This window comes from Bos indicus x Bos taurus, chromosome 29, assembly GCF_003369695.1.
Source record: "Bos indicus x Bos taurus breed Angus x Brahman F1 hybrid chromosome 29, Bos_hybrid_MaternalHap_v2.0, whole genome shotgun sequence".
NCBI classification, from domain to species: domain Eukaryota; kingdom Metazoa; phylum Chordata; class Mammalia; order Artiodactyla; family Bovidae; genus Bos; species Bos indicus x Bos taurus.
In genome coordinates, this window is record NC_040104.1 from 8,178,197 (window position 1) to 8,197,983 (window position 19,787).

General features: G+C 57.6%; 2 protein-coding genes across 31 annotated transcripts in view; both read left to right on the forward strand.

The window, feature by feature from the left end:
* The first annotated feature begins 595 nt into the window (after nt 1–595).
* RASGRP2 (RAS guanyl releasing protein 2) lies at nt 596–15,770 on the forward strand. 5 transcript variants are annotated; one of them, XM_027531695.1, is made up of 17 exons: nt 596–615; nt 2,999–3,140; nt 3,777–3,879; nt 4,408–4,470; nt 4,793–4,924; nt 5,692–5,842; nt 6,025–6,198; nt 6,359–6,475; nt 7,955–8,236; nt 9,177–9,254; nt 9,450–9,572; nt 9,909–10,024; nt 13,286–13,427; nt 13,709–13,745; nt 14,259–14,435; nt 15,319–15,383; nt 15,550–15,770. In XM_027531695.1, exons 2-16 carry the CDS (start codon nt 3,068–3,070, stop codon nt 15,375–15,377), a joined length of 1,827 nt encoding a protein of 608 aa, XP_027387496.1. In that variant the 5' UTR covers nt 596–615; nt 2,999–3,067; the 3' UTR covers nt 15,378–15,383; nt 15,550–15,770. The 5 variants fall into 5 exon arrangements, with proteins under 5 accessions (XP_027387496.1, XP_027387499.1, XP_027387497.1 ...); XM_027531698.1 differs by lacking the exon at nt 596–615 and adding an exon at nt 1,050–1,156 and having other exon boundaries at nt 15,550–15,764; XM_027531696.1 differs by lacking the exon at nt 596–615 and adding an exon at nt 1,292–1,903 and having other exon boundaries at nt 3,773–3,879; nt 15,550–15,764.
* A 3,539-nt stretch (nt 15,771–19,309) lies between these two features.
* NRXN2 (neurexin 2) overlaps nt 19,310–19,787 on the forward strand; it is a 110,598-nt gene continuing 110,120 nt past the window's right edge. For 24 of the 26 annotated variants that reach the window (XM_027531226.1, XM_027531244.1, XM_027531240.1 and 21 more), the window contains exon 1: nt 19,312–19,538. The gene's annotated coding sequence lies outside the window, so the exon portion shown is untranslated. Of the gene's footprint in view, nt 19,539–19,787 lie in introns of all 26 variants that reach the window. The other 2 variants (XR_003509312.1, XM_027531247.1) reach the window with 2 other exon arrangements.

Genomic DNA, 19,787 nt, shown 5'->3' on the forward strand with positions numbered 1-19,787 from the left:
ATCCAGGCTGCGCCGACGTTGCCCCTCCTCACTTGGGGTCCCGAAAGGGCCTGCTTCTAGGTCCCGTATTACCAAGATTGAGTTGTGGGGGAGGTCCCGCCTCCCCAGCCCGGTAGCAGGGAGGGGCAAGCCTCAGAGATTTGTTAGGGGCCCGTGGTTTCACAGCGGGTGTGTTTGAACCTGAACGGCCGGAAATGGTTACCAACTCCCTTCGGCCCGGCTTGTGGGGACCCCAACCGCTTGCGGCTACCCCTCCCATGTGCTTCTCTGGAGCCAGGCCTCCGGGCTCCAGTTTTCTAGCTGCAAGAACCCACCGTCGCTTGCAGCCGCCCCTTTTCATCCGGCCCCATGGGGAGCCAGGCTTCCGGAGCCCCAGTCCCTCCGGTGCGAACGGGAGCTCCCCCCAACATCCCCAGACCCCGAGGCCCCTTCTCCCGATCGCCGCGTTTTCATTCTTCCCCACAAACCCCTCTCTCTCAAATGCTCCCACCTTGTCCTAGCCCCTCCCCCAGGCTATCACAACGACCCGCTACGCCCACGCCCCCATCTCTGCCAGGTCCCCCGCTGCCCGCAGGAAGACGCCCGGCCCCGGGCCGGGTGAGCCCCGTGGGAACGGTTTGTCTCGAAAACAGGAACCCGGGCCGGGGTCTGGGCGGGGCGCCCCTTCCCCACCGCAGTCCGCTTCCTGCCCCTCCCGGCTTCCTCTGCCCGACACCAGGCAGGGCGGGGGACAGGGGGTGTCTGGGGTGGGGAGCGAGGACCCTTGGTTTAGTTTCCCCCTCCGCGTCCCGCGCGGCCTGACCTCCGCTCTCCCACCCTTGGCGCGGCTAATGGCGCAGCCCCCCAACACCCGCCCGCGGCCCTGGCCTCCCAGGCGGCGCGGCAGGGGAGGGGTTAAGCTGCCGCAGGGGCCGCCGCGTGCGGGGCGAGAGGGAGCCCCCGATGGGGGAGGCGCCGCCGGCGGTGCGGAGCCCGGTGCAGGGGCGGGGAGGAGAGGGGAGGGGGCGGCCGCGGCGCGGGGGCGGGGCGGCGGGGAGCCGGGCAGCGGCGCGGAGAGCGGGCGGGAGCCGCAGCCGCAGCGAGGTCGGCGGGCGGGAGCGCACGGAGGTGGCGCCTGCCGGGCCGGGTGCGGGCTCCTTGCCGCGGGGTCCCAAGTGTGAGTGAGCGAGCGCGGGCGGGGCGCGGGGCAGAGGACGCCCGGCCCCTACGGGCCCCCGAGGACAGCGCAGAAGGGCTGGGGGCGGCGGGTGGGTTGGTCGGTGGGGAGTCTGTAGTCCGGGTCGGGGGTGGGAGGGACCTACCGAGAGATCCAAAGCCCCCTGGACAACCGCGGGAGGGGGCGGTGTCCGCGGCGCACCCGGGTCTTCCTAGCCACGTCTCAGCGGGACCGTCCTCGGCGAACCCCCCATTTGACAGATGAGAAAACCGAGGCTCCGAGAGGCCGAATAACTCTCAAGGTCACATAGGGAGGAAGCGGCCGAGCTGGGCGGGATGCCTCTGGGTGGCTCCTAGGAAAAGTCTACCAGAGAACTCCATAGAGAAGCCCCCTCGCTCCTCACCCCCTGCCCGGGGGAGTATTGTATGGGCGGGGGACCTTGTGTGGGGCAAGGCTTTGCCAGTGTCCTGGGGCGAGGGCTGTCAGGTCGTTGGGGCCGCAGGGCCAGCCCTGGATCGCAGATGAAGGGGGCGGGGGTTGGAGTGGGCGTGTGTGCGCACCCACCGGGCGTGTGCATGTGTGGGAGAGTGTACATGCGTGTAGGTGCACTGTCTTGAGTGTGCGCACACGTGTGCGGATGTCAGCGCTGCCGTGGCCTCGGAACTCCAGGCTGGTCTGGTCTAGTGAGCTGCACGGCCGGAAGCCAGCCCCTTCAACGGGTTTGCTTTCTGGGGTAGAGGACTACGGGTATGTGTGCCCGCGGGTTCCTTCGTTCAGGTGTGCGGGGGTGTGGGGTGCCATTGGGTGAGTGAGAGAGAGGATGGGAGGTAATTGCCTGAGGCCCGGCTCTTTGGGAACCTCAGGCATTCTTGCACCCCGATGTGGGTCCTGGCCTGGGGTGTGGAGTGAGTGTGTCTGCGCCTGGGTGCGTAAATCCCCGCCAGTGACTGGAGTTGCTGGTGGAGTCCAACAGGGGCACTCCACCCTCCACGGCGTTAGCGCCCCCTTCTGGGCACCCCACTCTGCCCGAGTGTGGACGGCCTGTGTGTGCCCCCAGTTCGACTGTGCAGTACGGGCGGTCTGCGTCAGAGGCTGGGGATGAAGAGGGCCTGCGAAACGGCTGAGCCGGGACTCTTGGGGCCTTCACGGAGGAGGTGGCTCGGGAGCGCGCGGTTCCCAGGCCCAGGCTTCCCGCTTACGTCTCCGGGCCGCAGGGGCTCCCCCCTCCGCCCCTCTTCCCCCACCCCCACTCCCCGCTCCCAGGAATGTTCCTCTCCACCCCAGCCCGCCTCCCCGAGGGCAGGCCCCTGGGGGCTGCCGCAGCCCCGCCTCCTCTTCCCGGGAGCCCAGGAGGGGGCGACGCGGGCAGGACGCCTGGGTTCCTCCCCCCTTCTCATCCCAGGGAGAAATTCCTCTGAGGTCCCCTCAGGCTCTGGGTTCCCAAAATAACCCTGCGGGGGAAGGGAGGCTGTGGAGGGAGGGAAGCGGGAGGGGGCGCAGAACTGAGCTGCGGGGTGCTGCAGGTGCCTCTGGGGAGAGGACGTGAGGAGAAGAGAGGGCCTACAGAGAGGGCGACTGGGACACCGACCATCCCCGGGGAGTCCCTCGGCCCTCCCGTGGCTCCCAGGGTGGGCCGGAAGCTTCTTGGCCAGTTCATTTCCCAACTGGTGGGTTGCACCATCCCGGGCCAGACCGTTTAACCCCGGGGCGTGGCCGCGGGGGGAACGACTCCGCCCCTGCCCAGCAGGGGGCGTGCCCGCCCCTCCCCGTTTTTACCCTCGGGGCCGCTCCGCCGGCCTGCGCCTCCGCCGACTCCGGTTCTGCCTCTCACTCTCGGGACAGGGGTCCGGTCCGAGCCCCGTTGGAGGATCCCGGAGCGCAGCTCGGCCGAGCCTACCCGCGCCGGCGGCCATGGCGGGCACCCTGGACCTGGACAAGGGCTGCACGGTGGAGGAGCTGCTCCGTGGTTGCATCGAAGCCTTTGGTGAGTGGCACGGGAGGACACACCCAGCCTGAGCCGGGACCCCTGCCTCCCTGGGCAGATGTCGGCCCTGGACCCACCCAGCCTGCATCCTGCAGCCTCTTTAGCGAAAATCTCCCTTTCATCGCAGGGCGGAGAGGTCCACATGCTGCAGAAAGAGAAAATGTTTCCCATCCCTAGTATGCCGGCTTTGAAGGGAGGGATGGCGGGGTCCCCGGACTCTAACACTTAAGGAGAATTATCTGTCTCCCCGGGGGATCCGGAGGAACTCGCTATCTCGGCCTGGGAGCTGTTTCCGGCTGATGTGGTGGGGTGGTGAAGGGGTGCCCCTTCCCTAAGCACTCAGGAAATGACCTCTGGATTCTTGACCCCGGGGAACCCAGGCTCCTTCCGCCCCAACTGGTTCCCCTCCGGACTCAGGCCCGGCTCAGACTGCTCCTATCCTCCGGTTCCTCGGATCCTGCCTTTATCCCCCTTCCACCCCACTTTTTCTTTATAATCCGCCTCCTGGTTTCGGAGCCCTGGGAAATCAGGAGGCGGCCGGGAGCCACATCCAGCAGGCTGCAGGGTAGGGACCTGTAGGGACCACAGCCTCGAGACGAAGTGTCAACCCGCTTCTCTTTGGCCCCTCGGAGTTAGATGATTCCGGGAAGGTGCGGGACCCGCAGCTGGTGCGCATGTTCCTTATGATGCACCCCTGGTACATCCCTTCCTCTCAGCTGGCGGCCAAACTGCTCCACATATATCCTTCGCCGACTTCTCCAAGGGCCCTGCAGTCCGAGTCTGTAAGCGAGCCCCGCTGCCCAGCCCGGGTAGAGGATGGGCCTCGCTGCTAGACCTGGGCCGCCCCCACATCATAGGATTCAGGATGGGCCCAGGCTTCTGCTGGGCCCAAAGCCACGCCCCTCCCCTCCCCTTAGAACTAAGGCCCCGCCCCCTCTCCCTAACCTCCGCCTTGCTGTCTCTTCCCCACAGCCTAGGACCGGTCCCTACTCCCAGCCCAGGTCCCGCCTCTTGCTTCTCTTCCAGAACCCAGGTCCTGCTCCTAGCCTGACCCCTATTCTACCCAGGTGCCCCCACAAGGCTCACAGCTCACCTCTGCCTTCGGCCCCTTTCCAGATCTTGGGCCCTGCCCCACACCAGACACCATCCCGCAGATTTCTTCTAGAACTAGGCCCTGCCCTCCGCCTCCCTGTGGAGCTTGGGTCCCATCCCCTGCCTCCTTTTCTAGAGTAAGCCTCCATCCTTGTTTTCCTTAACTCTCCTTCACCTACCAACAATCCCGGAAGGACAACTCCAGCTCACTGCAGGTGAAAACATGCCACCTGGTCAGGTGAGTCTTCCTCTTGGGGCTCTGGCCCCTCCTCTGCTCCCTTCCCTTAGGCTTCTGACTGGCCTGAAGGAGTAGAAATAGCATGTTCTGGGAGCTGATCATGTGGGTTTGAACCGGGCTCTGTCCATGGTGGGTGTGCTGCCGCAGGCTTACCCCTTCCTGGCTCTGCCCGGTCCCTGTTTTCTGATCTGCCCAATGAGGGTGGGGAAGGAAAGAGCTGGGTGAGGGGGATCACAGTCTGAGGCCCTCTCCCCCTCTTTGGGGGAACGACCATCCTGGGGTGGGGGGAGGGCTGCCCCGGGTAACTCTGAACCTCTACCAGGTACTGGATCTCAGCATTCCCAGCGGAGTTTGACTTGAATCCTGAGCTTGCTGAGCAGATCAAGGAGCTGAAGGCTCTGCTAGATCAAGAAGGGAATCGCCGGCACAGCAGCCTCATCGACATTGAGAACGTGTGCGTGGGGTGGGGGTGCTCGCAGGGCTGGGAGGGACGCTCAGCATCCCGCACCATTTGCTCTTAATAAACATTCATTGAATGCAGTGGTGTGAGGGTCATGTTACTCTTGCTGGACAACTTCCTGTGGCTCCCCGGTCTTCTTCAGAATGCCTCAGCTGGGGATTAAGGCCTTTCACAGTCTCAGGCCAGTTTGGCATTCCTGCTGCATCTTCCACAGCCCCCTGCCCCCACCAAGCGCCTCCTCCTGCAGCCCCCAGGGTTCCCTCACCCTTCCACAGCCCCTGCATCCATTCCCACCATTGCACTTTGTTCATGTCCCCTGGCAGCCTTCTCCATGTTATCAAGACAAGTGTGGAGTGTCTGTGGGCTCTTCTAGGGCCGAATTTGTTGTTGCCGCCTCTGTCCTTTGGTGACACTTTGGGCAGACCCCTGGCACGAAGACCCCCGCACTCACGCCACGCTGTGCTGTGTTCGTCTGTGTCTGTCTCCCCTAGTAGACTGTGAGCTCCTCTCGGGCAGGAGCTGTGTCTTGCTCATCTCTGTAACCCCAGCGCCTGGCACAGTTCCTGGCACAGAGTTAGGTCTTCCATAAATCTGTGTGGAGGGCATGACGCCAGGGGAAGATGGCAGGAGATTTTTGATAGGACAGGGGACATCAGTGTCCTGCCCAGTGTCTCGCAGCGAACTTGAGTGGCATTAGTATGGGGCAACGAGGGCTAGGGCATCTCTGGCAAAGGACTCACTGCCCCTGTCCTGCCCCCCAGCCCCACCTACAAGTGGAAGCGGCAGGTGACCCAGCGGAACCCCGTGGAACAGAAGAAGCGCAAGATGTCCCTGCTGTTTGACCACCTGGAGCCCTTGGAGCTGGCGGCACATCTCACCTACTTGGAATATCGCTCCTTCTGCAAGATCCTGGTGCGGGGGCTTTCAGTCAAGAGTCGGGTGTGGGCTGGGGAGGGGGTGCCAGGAAGGATGGGGTCACAGGGCGGGATCTAGGACTACAGGGTAACTACCAAAGGGCAGCTGGAGGGGGAGGAACAGCCATTGGTGAGCGGCAGGGGGCGGGGCACTGGGTGCTGAAGGCCCTGCGCCCCCAGTTCCAGGACTATCACAGTTTTGTGACTCACGGCTGCACGGTGGACAATCCCGTCCTGGAGCGATTCATCTCCCTCTTCAACAGTGTCTCACAGTGGGTGCAGCTGATGATTCTCAGCAAGCCCACAGCCCCGCAGCGGGCGGGGGTCATCACACACTTCGTCCACGTGGCAGAGGTGCCCGCCCCTCCCCCGCCCCCAACTCCCCCAATCACCCCCGTAGGGCCGAGTCCCTCCTTTCCCCTAACCCACTGCTAGATCTTTCCCAGAAAAGCTGGGCCAAATTCTGGGCCCACTCAGTGACTCACTGCCTCCTCTCTCCCCATTTGTCCCCCAGGAACTCCTGCACCTGCAGAATTTCAACACGCTGATGGCAGTGGTTGGGGGCCTGAGCCACAGCTCCATCTCCCGCCTCAAGGAGACCCACAGCCACGTGAGCCCGGAGACCATCAAGGTGCCTGAGACCCTGGGGTCAGGGGAACAGCCTTCCCAGGGCTGGCCTCGTGAGAACTCCCAGCCCAGCTGGGGACTGGTCACTCCCTCTTCATCTGATTAATGAGGAAACTGAGACTGGGGGTTCAGCCCTTTCCCAGGCTGCACAATGAAAGCTGGCAGAGAGAGGAGGCTCACGGATGTGCTAAACTTCAAAGCTCATGCTTTTCTCTTCTCCTGCTTATTTTATTTTACTGGCCATGCTGTGAAGCATGTGGGATCTTACTTCCCTGACCAAGGATTGATCCTGTGCCCCCTGAAGTGGAAGCCCAGAGTCTTAATCACTGGACCACTTGGGAAGTTCCTATTTTATTGTAAAAAAAAAAACCAACAAAAAACATATCTGGTGCCATACATATAGACAAGTCTAGAAAACATGTGTATAGATCCCTCTCCAGGGGATCTTCCCGACCCAGGGATCAAAGCTGAGCCACAAGGGAAGACCAAGAATACTGAAGTGGGTAGCCTATCCCTTCGCCAGGGGATCTTCCTGAACCAGGGTCTTCTGCATTGTAGGCATTTTCTTTACCAACTAAGCTATCAGGGAAGCCTTCACAGTTTAAAAAAAACTAGAAAGAAGATAGGTCAAGAAGTAGAACATTGCCAGCCTCTGAAGCTCCCAGCTCTTAGAGCATAACTCCCTCCTCATCAGAGGTAACCAATGTCATGACCTTCCTAAGGATGATGACCTCCTTTTCTTTAAAAAAATATTTACTTATTTATTTTGACAACACAGCACAGCCTGTGGGATCTTAGTTCCCCAACTTGTGCTCCCTGCAGTGGAAGGGCAAAGGCAAAACCACGAGGCCACCGGGGAACCCCCGACTTTCCTTTTCTTGATGGCTTTACCACCTGTGTATGCATCTCAAAGCCACGTGGGTATTTTGTTGTCTGTTTTTGAGCTTCTTATAAATGAAATCGTGTTGTGTATGTTATTTTATTTCTTCCTTCTTTCATACATTCTGCTTTGCGCAGCAATTGTTCATTCGTCTCCATTGCCGTATAATATTTTTGTCCACTCGGTTTGTGTATCTCCTCTACTGTTGAACATTTGAGGTCGTTCCAGTTTGGGCTGTTAGGAATGACACCGCTAAGTACATTCTTGGAAATCTTTGTCCTGCACTGCTCTGCCTCCGTGAGCCTCAGTTTCCTCTATTAAATGTTGATAATCTGTGCCCAGGACTGCTGGAGAGGTGTGTTATTTGGTAGTGGGTGCCCCTTTGGACTCATGACCTATGAATTCTGATTGCCAGGGGCTAAGGGAGTCAGCCTTGGGGGACAGGAGGGAGGCTTTTGACCTTTCACCCATCCCTGACTCTGCTCAGGCTCTCCCACGTGTCCAGGGCTGGGCAGGGAAAGGAGAGTTGAGCCTGTGATATGCCATGTGGACGTGGTGTGTGTGTGTGTGTGTGTGTGTGACTCTCTGCCCTTTGCCCCCCAGCTCTGGGAAGGTCTGACAGAGCTGGTGACGGCCACCGGCAACTATGGCAACTACCGGCGCCGGCTGGCGGCCTGCGTGGGTTTCCGCTTCCCCATCCTGGGTGTTCACCTCAAGGACCTGGTGGCCCTGCAGCTGGCGCTGCCGGATTGGCTGGACCCCGCCCGGACCCGACTCAATGGGGCCAAGATGAAGCAGCTCTTCAGTATCCTGGAGGAGCTGGCCATGGTGACCAGCCTCCGGCCCCCGGTGCAAGCCAACCCTGACCTGCTGAGCCTGCTGATGGTGAGGGGCCGGGCCCCTGGTCCCACGGGCTTGGCCTTGGGCTCTCACTTCTGGTCTCGGAGCCAAGACCCAGCCTGGGCCCCTGGGTTGGGGTGACCTCGGAGCGGGGTTCCAAGCTCTGGATGGGGTTGTGGACCCCTGAGGCTGGCATGAGGGCTTGAGGCTGGGCCTGAGCCCTGGGTTGAGTTCCTAGCAGTGGGTTACGTTCAACGTTTGGGATTAAACTCTGGGTTCCGGGTAGAGGGGTGGCTTTTATTCTGTTTTTACTTTTCGGCTGCCCCACACACCTTGCGAGATCTTAGTTCCCTGCCTAGGGATTGAACCCGCACTTTCAGCAGAGAAGGTGGAGTCTTAACCACTGGACCACCAGGGAATTCCCCAGGGGTGGCTCTTAAACAAGCTCCCCTGAGCTCTGAAGTTCTAGGCTTGGTCTTGGACTTGAGCTCTAGGGTAGGAGTTGGGTTCTAGTCCACATCTGGACTGGGTTCTAATCATTGGGCCGGAGCTCAGGTTTGACGGTTTGGTGTGAAGTCTTAACCTGTTTCTAGACTCTGAGCTGGACTGGGGAATTGAAAGCTGAGCTGGAATCTGGTTGCTGGGTTGGGTGCTGTGTTGGGAGGGGGGATTTCAGAGCTCTCAGCTGGGTTGTGACTTGAATTCCTGGCTAAGATCTTAGCAGCGCGTTGTCTTCAAGGTCTGGGGCCAAGCTCTGGGTTCTGGGCTGTGTGCTGGGCTGGCGTGTGGTTGCTGGGGTGTGTTCTAAGCTGGCCTTGGTCCTCAGTCTAGCTTCTGGGCCAGGCTCAGGGCTGGGCTGTGACCCTCAGGTAGACCTGGAGGTCTGGGTTCTGGGCGTTGGGCTCCTGAGAGCAGCACAGGCCAGTGGGTGTGATAAGACTGCTGTGTCCCAGGTGTCTTTGAATTAGTCTTTTTTTTCCCTCAGGTGTCTTTGGATCAATATCAGACAGAGGATGAGCTCTACCAGCTGTCCCTGCAGCGGGAACCGCGTTCTAAGTCCTCGGTGAGGGCGGGAGCTACTGCATACCCACTTAGCCCATCCTCTTCCTCACCTCGGCCCTCCCAGGCTTAGAGGCTACCTCACCCATCCTGCTTGTCGGGCAGGCTTCCTTGTGCCCAGAGCTTACCCCCTGTCTCCTCCACTGGGCCCTGGGCTCCCACACCTCTGGCCCTCACTCAGCCTTGACCATTTCCACAGCCAACCAGCCCCACCACCTGCACACCGCCTCCCCGGCCCCCGGTGCTGGAGGAGTGGACCTCGGCTGCCAAACCCAAGCTGGATCAGGCGATCATGGTGGAGCACATTGAGAAGATGGTGGAGGTGAGACTCCAGCACCACCAGCTCTGGAGCCTGTGGGACAGACGGGGGGGACACGTCCATAGTGGTCAGCCAAGGCTCGTTTGACCAGGGCACTGCCCTGGGAGCCACCACCAGTGCCGGGCTCAGGGGCCAATGCTCGGTTGACAGAAGGCACGGGGTGCAGCTGATGGGCGGGCTTGGGACGGGGGTATGGAGAAGGGAGGTGGTGGGGAGGAAAGACAGCTGCCCGCTTCTTAGATGCCCAGGCTTCCTAACTCGGACTGGGAGTGTGGGCAGGATGGGCCAAGGCCCCTTTAACCCTCCCCGCCCCCCGACATGTCCCTCTGTGTACTTCAGTCTGTGTTCCGGAACTTTGACGTCGATGGGGACGGCCACATCTCACAGGAGGAGTTCCAGATCATCCGTGGGAATTTTCCTTATCTCAGCGCCTTTGGGGACCTCGACCAGAACCAGTGAGAGGCCTGGGGGCAGGGGCAGAGGGAAGGCAGGTTCATTTCCCCTTGGGTTTTAGCTTCCTCCTGAGAAGGATGAGGCCATTGAACCAGATGATCTTGGCAGGGGAAGCCACCCATGTGGGGAGGGGCTCTTTTTTTCTGGGAGGCTGCCAGCTGCGGAGGCTCAGGGTTACCTTGCTCATTCAGAACAATGAGCCGGAGGGTGGGGGGCATCTTCACCTGAATCTTGCAAAGACTGTGGCTTCCTGGGGACTCTTGCTACATAAATGCCACTTTATTTGTGGAGCTCACAGCCGAGAAAAAGTGTGGCAAGCTGAACTCCTGGGTAGCATGTCTTAATGAATAGATAAGAAAGGCCTGTAACTCGCAGCACCACTTGCTTATCACCAACTCACATGCCGACAATTTGGACAAACAGCTGGTTCTCTGAAGTAGGTTATACGTGTCCCCCTGAAACCGTGTTCACACCCCTGTTTTGCTGAGCAGACAAAATTCCAATCAAAATTTATAGTCCATCCCAAGTTGACTTTTTAATGTTATCCAGATTTCAAAAAACTGTGCCTTTTTTTGTATTATAAAAATCCATGGTTAAAAAAAATCCAGGTAGTAAAATAGATTTATAGTGAATGAAGTGTGTAAGGTAAGAAGCGAAAATTCCCTTCCTCCTTTCCCACTTAAGAGGTTGTCAGTAGTAACTATGTTAGCAACATTACTGGTGTGGCAATGCCTGTATCTCTCCAATCTTCCATGCATGGGTGCAAACTGATAAGATAATTTGTTTGTGTCTGTTTCACAGGCAAGAGGGATTATGGTATAAATCTAGTTCTAGCATTATAGTTAGTTTCTCCTCTCAGAATTGAGAACAATAGTTGAAGACAGTTTTCTAAGTTGAAAACAAATCACCTCCCTGGGTGGGGTGGATTTTTTTCCAGGCCACACTTTTTAGGGTGGGTGAAGCCCTTGCAGGGGCTTCCCTGGTGACTCAGAATCTGCCTGCAATGCGGGAGACCTGGGTTCTATCCCTGGGTTGGGAAGATCCCCTGGAGGAGGGCATGGCAACTTACTCCAGTATTCTTCCCTGGAGAAGCCCCATGGATAGAGGAGCCTGGTGGGCTATAGTCCCTGGGGTCACAAGAGTCAGACATGACTGAGCGACTAAGCACAGCACAGCCCTTGGAGACATTCAAGGCTCCAGCTTCATGCAGGCATCTCAGCCTTAACTCCCCACCTCCTGCAGATCCCAGGCAGGTATCAAAACCCAGCACCTGGCTCCTGGGGCAGCTGTACCATCAGGTCTCAACTCACTGCCTCAATTTGAAGATCTCTGTTTCTGCAACTTGGGAGTTTCCATTTCTTGCAAACTCACCTGTGCATTTAAAACAATTTTGGATATAGTTAAACCAGCATCTAGGTTTTTGTGGCAGTAGGGTTCTCAGGGTTTTTTTGTTTGTTTGTTTTTGTTTTTAAATCACTGTCTTGACAGAATCGCACGCTTTGTGTTTTTCTTTTTTACTTTTGTTTTCCACTTAAACCCTCATCATGGACATCTTTCCAGGCCAATTTAGGCAGAACTACCTCATTCTTTAGAACAGCTGCAGAGTATTACACTGGGTGGCGGGGCCATCATCTGCCTCCCCATTCTCCTGCTGATGGACATGTAGACTGTTCCCAGTTTTTCGCTATTAATATCCACTATGCTGCTGTGAACATTGTACTGATGCACTCGGGCCACTATTTCTGTAGGAGAAATTCCTAGAAGTGGGATAATTGGATCAAAAGATATGCACATTCTAAATTAGGAGAGAGACTGCCAAAGTGACCTCAGGCAAGGTTGTGCCAGCTTGCACCCCCATCAGCAGTGAACAAGAGCCCATTTCTCAACTTCCTTGCCAACAGTGGATGCTATAATAAGCTTTATAATTTTGCCAGTCTAATTGGCAAATGGTGTCCTGGTTATATTTGCATTTCTTTAATATTAGTGGGGGTAGGATACCTTCCTATGTTTATCGGCCACTTCTATTTCTTCTGTTAATTGCCTGTTCGTGTTCTTTGTCCATTATTCCACTGGGTTTGTGAGTCTTGCTCATTGATTTCTCTGTTAATGGATATTAACCCTTGGTGTTGAATATGTTTGCAAAATATTTTTTCGCAGTCTGTCATTTATGTTGTCCTTTTCCATATAAAATTTTTTAAAAATGTGTGCTCAATATGTCAGTCTTTTCCTTTATGGCTTCTCGGGTTTGTGTTATGTGTAGAAGGGCTATTATCCCCTCCAGATGACAAAATTCTTCTCTTAGGGCTGTTTAGGTACTTTGAGAATTTTATTTTTTTACATTGATTGTCTTCAATTTAGCGGGAATTTAGTTTTCACGCACAGTATGAGATAGGAGCCTAAGTTTATATTTTTGAGATGGTCGTTTGTCCCAATGTGCCACTAATTTGAAGGACCACCTGGACCACCCAAATACTAATAGGCAGGAGTTTCTGATAAAGGCCCCCTTTGATGGAAATACCTCCCAATGGCCTGGCACCTGTTAGCTATTAGCACCTATTAGTCAATGCTTCGTGTGCCTATCTCATTCAACTCTTACTCAAACCCCTCTGAGATGCAGGACCTATCATCGTCCCCATTTATTGAAGAGGAAATCGAGGCACGGGGAAGAAGTCACACAGAGAAATAGAGCCCAAATTAGAACTGAGTTCTAGCTCCAGAGCACAGTGCTGACTCTTTCCCTAAAATACCTGAATAGATGAAGAGAGGGTTCTGTGGGAAGCCCCAGATTACCTGTCTGGCAGGATTCCGCAGGAGTGAGACAGGTGCAGCTTTTCCCAATCTTACCTGGTCCCCAAACTCATCAGAGAGCTCCTGACTCTCAGGAATCCCAACCGGTGTTCCATAGAGCTCACTTTGGGAAACAGAAGCTGATAAGCCCACGGAAAAGTGCAGAGCAATTTTAGTTTACACACCAGCTCTGTGAAGTGAGTAGGCAGGAATTATGACCCCCATTTTTCCAAGGAGGAAACCCAGGGCAAGTGACTAGCCCAAGACCACACAGCTAGTTAGAAGCTGCTACTACATCTGCCGGACTCCAAGTCTGGTGCTCTTTCTGTTTCACGCACGGAAGGTCAAAAGTCAGGAGTCCCGTGATGACCTTTAATTTGGTAGGGCTTTTCCCAGTAGGCTGGGTTAAGCTGGTGGTGGGTGGTCCCAGTGAAGCCCCCCGGAGCTGAGGCCCTCCCCCGACTTCCCCTGGACAGGGACGGCTGCATCAGCAAGGAGGAGATGGTCTCCTACTTTCTGCGCTCCAGCTCTATGCTGGGCGGCCGCATGGGCTTCGTACACAACTTCCACGAGAGCAACTCCTTGCGCCCGGTCGCCTGCCGCCACTGCAAGGCCCTGGTGAGCCCCCGCCCAAGCCACGCGGCAACAGCACCGGCCAGGTTCCATCCCCGCCCCGCCTTCCCTTCTGGCCCCGCCCTCCCTTCTGGCCCCGCCCCCTGCCGGAGCTTTCTTAATCCAGGCGAACCTTAATTTCACCTGCCTCTCCTCTTGCCGGTCTGAACCAAACCCTGAGGGGCCTAAGGCTCCAGAAAGGGTCAGTTCCAGTCCCTGTCCATAGAAAGGAAGAGTCATGCCCTCTAAACCGCTCCCCCCTACCACGCCCCCCTCCTCTATTTCAGATCCTGGGCATCTACAAACAGGGTCTCAAATGCCGAGGTGAGATGGAGTTGCAGGGCTGCTGGGCTGTTTTGGGGGAAAGAGTTACTATCTGGATGGACAGTCTTATTCTGGCGGGGCAATTGTCAAGGAGTAAATAAAGTACCTTAGGGCCAGAGAGGCATGCTGATTGACGTGAAAGGGGGTAGCCTTTAACTTGGTTTGATTGGGACTTCCCTGGTGGTCCACGGGTTAAGACTCTGCCTCCACTGCAGGGGGCGCATGTTCCATCTCTAATCAGGGAAGTAAGATCTCACGTCTCTTGCAGCGTGGCCAAAAAACAAAAAAATCCAGGGTTTTTATTTTGGTGAGGCAGCTGCCCAGAAATGGGGAGCTTTGGAGAGGGCGCAGACTGGCAAGGAGGATGAAGAAAGCGTTTGGAAAGGAAGCTCTTGTTTTGGTGGGGCAGCTGCTTAGGAGCAAAGGGACCCAGGGAGAAGTGCAGGCCTGCAGAGTGGGATGAGGAGTGGTCTGACCAGTGGATCTGGCTGGGCTGCCCATCTGCCTCCCCAGCCTGTGGTGTGAACTGCCACAAGCAGTGCAAGGATCGCCTGTCAGTTGAGTGCCGGCGCCGGGCCCAGAGTATGAGTCTGGAGGGGTCTGCACCCTCTCCCTCGCCCACACATACCCACCATCGCGCCTTCAGCTTCTCCCTGCCCCGCCCTGGCAGACGAGGCTCCCGGCCTCCAGGTAAGAGGGGTCCCTTTCTGGACTGGCCTGTGGAGGGAGGGAGAGAGGGAGGCAGGCCAATGGCGGCAAAGTACGGAAACTTTTCCAGGGTGGAAACCATTCCAGAGTTTGTAATTGTCTTATTTGGGGGAGGTGATAGAGGAGGGCTGGACAGATAAGGGTGCAAGGAGGTAACCAGGGAGCCCTCAATACTTTGAGGCTGATGAGGGCAGAAACTCATGAATAAAAACAGTAAAAGCGAAACAGACTTCAAGATTCCATTTGCACTCTTATTTTGTTAGGGGGATTGACAATGGGCTTGGAGAAGGAATTTTTTAAACCATTTGCCTGTATTTCCCTTTTTGGCTGTTTTGGAGGCTATTCTGAGAACAGTCCATTGCCCTCAAATCTCCCAGCAGCTCTCTTGGAGTCATTGGTGGTTATAGGTCAGTTTTCTGAATGACAGTTCCTCAAATGACTATTTTGCTGAGAACACTGAACAAACCATGTTAAACTGGGGTGTAAGGTAGTTGACCACAACCGTTAAAATTGGCATGAGTCTTCAAAAATAGAGGCAGGCACAGGGCATAAGTTCCCCAAAATAGAAAAGATAAAACCATTTGCTTCAAGCCTTCCAGCCGTGCTGGGGTCTAAAATGTGAGACACACACAAAATTGATGTTTAAGCAAACTGCACCGATAAATCTGTGGCTGCGAAAAAGCTGTGGCAAACTGAAAACTTAGAAAAAGAGCCTCAAAAGTTGGCGTTGTTTAGTCATTCAGTGAATTGATTTCTGGTGGATGGTTCTGCTTCTGGGATGGGGCAGGGTGCCTTCGATGAGGGGGGAAGGGCTGCTCAGGGCACAGGGGCCCAGGAGTTGGTCCTGCAACCACTCTCCCTGCAGAGATCCGAGAGGAGGAGGTTCAGACGGTGGAGGACGGCGTGTTTGACATCCACTTGTAATTGATGGTAAGCCCCCCTGTAGCCTGCCCAGAGCCTCCCCACTCAGGGCTGGGGCAATGTGCGGGGGAAGAGGGGGTGGGTGCTCTGTCCAAATGACCCAGGCTAGGCAGACTCCAACATTTTTGGGGGGCGAGGAGGCTCTTACTTACAACCTCTGCTTTTCTCTTCCCAGCTGTGACTGGATCAAGCACTCATGCCTGCCTTGGAGAAAAGACTCGGACCAGAGCAGGGAGCCTGGGGTGCCGAGGCAGCAGGCTGGGGCTGGGGGGAGGGGCATGAGGGTAGCATGTGGCTGAGGGCAGGGCCAGGACTGGTGTCCCTAAGATTGTACAGACTCTTGTGAATATTTGTACTTTCCAGATGGAATAAAAAGGCCCGTGTAATTAACCTGGACCGTCAGCGCCTAGAATCCTCATGGTGGGTAGGGGCCTGTAAATCACAGGGACTAGAACTGTGGCGTCTAAAACCCTGTAGTCAGAGAATCTTGGGAGATCTGGAATCTCATGTGCTAGAATCTTGGGGGGACTAAAATTCTGGGGGATAGAGGCTTAGAACCAAAAAACCTCAGAACAGGGAGTTTGGGGAGGGTCTAGAATCTCGAGGAGTCCAGAATCTTGGGGGGCTAAGACTTGAAAGTAGAATTGCTGAGCCTGGTGGTCATGTAGAGCCATAGCCTTCAATCTGAAGCTGAAAGTCCCTTGCTTGACAGGTGGCATTGCTTGAATACTTCCAGCAACGGGGAGCTCACTACAGAGAATCACGAGAGGGACAGGGCCGCCCCGAGTGCTGTCTGTGAGGGAAGGGGACAGGTGGGGCTGCACTCCTTGGGCTTGCACCCTCCTGGCCTGGTGCTGCCAGCCGGAAGGACAGTGACTTCCAGAGGAAATGCATATTGATCCTGCTCTCAGCCTCTGGCTGCCTCTCCTAACCCAGCTCTTCCCTCCCAAGTCTGCAGCATGATGGAGGTTTGGGGGGGTTACTGCTGCCTGAGGAAGGCTAAGGCCACTTCGAAGGCTGGTCTGGGTGAGAAGGCAGGGCTGGGGGGTCTTCCAAAGGTCCTGAAGCTGGGTCAGGCTGTCCCTGGGGTCAGGAGACTCTAGACAGCCATCTGAGAGTGGGGGCTACCTCCCCCAGCCCCCTCCCCCGAGCTGAGGCTTGTCCTACAGCAACTGCAGGGTGTCCTGGGGGTGGAGGCACCTAGCTACCACAGGCAATATCTGAAGACATGCCAATGGCCTCAGCCCCCTCCCTCAAAGTTCCTTGATCCCAAGCCCATCTTTGCCTTTGAGACCCCACACCCCTGGCCTGTTCCTCACCTGGGGTACCTCCTCCTCCCACTGTTACTTCTTAGCTGCAGCTCGGCCACCTGTTGGGTACTCCCCGCCACACCCCACACCGCCCCTCCTTCTGTCCTCAGCCCCCTCCCGCCCTTCCCCCTCTCGAGGCTGTAATATCCGTTTCACGATTTGGGGGCTGAGTTGCTATAACAACAGACGGCGATTGTGCTGTGAAGAGCAGCTCGCTCCCTGCGCAGCCTCCTGCGCTGCCTCCATCCTGCAGCCTGGTCGACGCCCCTCCCTGCTGCCCCCCAACCCCAGCCATCCTCTGCCCGGTGTGTGTGTGTGTACGCATATGGGTGTTCAGGTCGGCTCCGGCAGGGAGAGTGTGACATGCGACTGCCTTTTCATGGTTGTCCATGTGAATTTGGCGGAGGAGCTTCCCATTGTGTGCATGTGTGTGCACGGGCACGCACGCTGTGTTTGCTGCATTCCCCTCCACCGCGTGTCCTCACTGGACTGCGTGTGGGAGAAGGGCCACATTGGGTGGGTGCCTACTGCGGGGAGGTGTCTGGATGCAGTGGGCCCCAACTACATCCAGCAGTCTGAACCTCGGACCTGGGTGGGGAGAGACATCATTGTAGCTGGGGGAGGGGCAGGGAGGCACAGCAGCTGCCAGGTGACCTTTCCTGCCCTTGGTGGGGAAGGGTGGCCCAGGGAGCCAAGGGGGGTGTGTGTGACCACACAGAGTGTGTAAGTGCTCACTCTTACATCTCCCCCAGCCCCTTCACACACCCATCCATAAGGGTTTGAGAGAGAGTCTTTGTGAGTCACTACACCTGTTTGCCCATCTATGCTCTGGAGTCTGTGTGTGTTATATGTGGTGTGTGTGTGTGTAGGTTACAGGGAAAGCAGCAATGAGGGGATGGGTGGGGCAGTGGGTTCTGGGGTCAGAGAGGCAATTTCACATCCACTGGCCCTGACTCAGCAGTTCCCATTCTCTGGCTCAGCTAGTGTGCTTGGTGAAGGCCATCCTGAGGGTCTGTCCAAGGTCAGCGGAGGCCCTCCAAGTCTGGAACCTGGCTCAGGGATCTCTCTTTCCAAGCCCTAGGGTCCTATGGCCTGGGTCCCCCCTCTCATCCCCTCATAGGCTGGGGAGAGAGCTCTCTTGGGGGGGTGTGGGTCCCCATACATCTACTCAGTAATTGACCACTCTGGGCAAAGTGCCTCAGGGGCCAGGATGACCTCGCGGGAAGGTCCTCTGTGTACACCTGTTCCCCTAGGCATGCACTTGCCCCAGGCCTGTGTGTGCACAAGTTTGTGTATATTCTTGAGCAAGCATGTGTTTCTTGTGGGTGTTGTACCATGGGGGGGGCATTTCTGTAGGTGTCCCTGTGTGTCCCTTTGGGAATGCCTATACACACATGGATAGGTGTGCATGGCCACGAGTATGCCTCTGAGTGCCCATGCTTGCAACAGTGGTCGAATGTGAGTGTTCTTGCGTGTAGCCTCTGGCTAAGGAAGTGCCACCTACCACTGGCTGTGCAGATCACAGACCCTGCAACAGAAATCAGAGTCATGGAGTGAGCTGGCAGAATGGTCATTCATACACACACACACACACACACACACACGCTCTGCCTCATTCAGAAACCCAGTGTCCGACTTTGTGATACACATGCTGGGTGCCAGGGTCCACCTTGGGCTGGTTGAGTAAATGAGGGGTCCCCTTTCTTTCACATTCATATCCATGCAGTGATGCTGATGCCCTCCCGGGGAAAACCTTCACTCCAGCACCACATTGACTCTGAAACTTCTAGTTTCAGAGTTCTGGTTGAAGGCAGCTGCTGCTAGCTTCCCTTCAGTGTTCCAGGCTGTGTGCATCCACGGCCCTGCCCCTCAATCTGCTACTAGTCCAGAGCGCCAGGCAGGACTGGGAATCAGGCTTCAAACTCTGGGATTCCCATGAGGCAGGGCTGTGAAACTCCAAGCCCCTAGATCTACCCCGCCCCCATCTCTGCCTTTCCCTCCCCCACCGCGCCTCTGTCCCTTTCCCAGGAAAACCCTTCCCTCCTCACTTGTAGGGGCAGCCAGGGAGCCCTTGGGCAGTAAGAGGCAGAAGCCAGGCAAGGGCTGGGAAAGGCACCTTACAGGCGCGGGCGGGGTCCCGCTTTCCTAGGCTCCGGGCAATCCAGGCCCGACACTAGGCGGGGCCAGCAGAGGGCGCTGCGGCCCGGGCCCCGCGCAGGTCCTGCTCCCTCGGTGCCCGAAGTCTGGGCCCACGGCTTCCCCCTCGACTCGCCCCAGCCCCGGGCGCTGCCACGCGGTCCGGCCGGCCGGGGGGTGCGGGACCCCAGGGCAAGAGGCTAGGGCGACTGGGTTTCCAGAAAAGTCATTGGGGCTGGTTTCGGATGTCTGCTCGGCTTCGGGGCTCAGGCGCCAGGGCTAAGGACCTCGAGAAGCGGGAAAGAACTGGGATGCCCTGAGACTGGAACGCCTGGGTTCCTCGCCGGGGAAGGAGGTGGGCCTGTGGAGCAGCGGCTGGCACCGGCGGCCTCTGCGCCTTCGCATTGGCTGCGCCGCTCGTCCGTTAGCGCGGCGTGATCCAATGCGCGCTCCCGGGGGGCGGGCACTGGTGCTGATGCTGCCGTCAGTCGGTGTTGCAGGGATGCGGCGGCGGGAGCAGCCGCCCTGACTCGCGGAGCATCCTCCTCTGAGCGGCACCGCGGCGGGGCGGGTGGACCGGCAGGCGGGCGGGGACGTGGCAGGGAGCGAGAGAGGCGCGAGGCGGCCGACGCTGCTGGCCCTGGTTCTGCCAACCGCCGGAGACGGGGCGGCCCCGGGGTTCTGATCCCCACCCTCCTCCTGGCGCCCCCAGAACCAGGTACGGGGTGAGGGGGGGCTGCGGCGGAGACGGGCGGGGGGCGGGAGCCGATCGGGGGAGGGGAACGATTGGAGGGGCGGGGGAGGCAGGAAGGATGGATTGGGGGGCGGGGGCGCTGCCGCGCTGAGAGGGCTGGCTGGGTGACAGCGAGGCGGCTAAGCGGCTGGGGGGGTTGGGGATAGGCTCCCTGTGGAAGGGGCACTGGCCCCGAGCTGGGGTGAATGGAGGGGAGTGGGAGGGATGGTCACT

Coding starts and splice junctions, on each gene's coding strand:
- RASGRP2 (XM_027531696.1), top strand. CDS start 1,794: ATGTCAGCGCTGCCGTGGCCTCGGAACTCCAGGCTGGTCTGGTCTAGT. Junction 3,141..3,772: donor TGGTTGCATCGAAGCCTTTG/GTGAGTGGCACG, acceptor GGCCCCTCGGAG/TTAGATGATTCCGGGAAGGT. Junction 14,436..15,318: donor ACGAGGCTCCCGGCCTCCAG/GTAAGAGGGGTC, acceptor CTCTCCCTGCAG/AGATCCGAGAGGAGGAGGTT.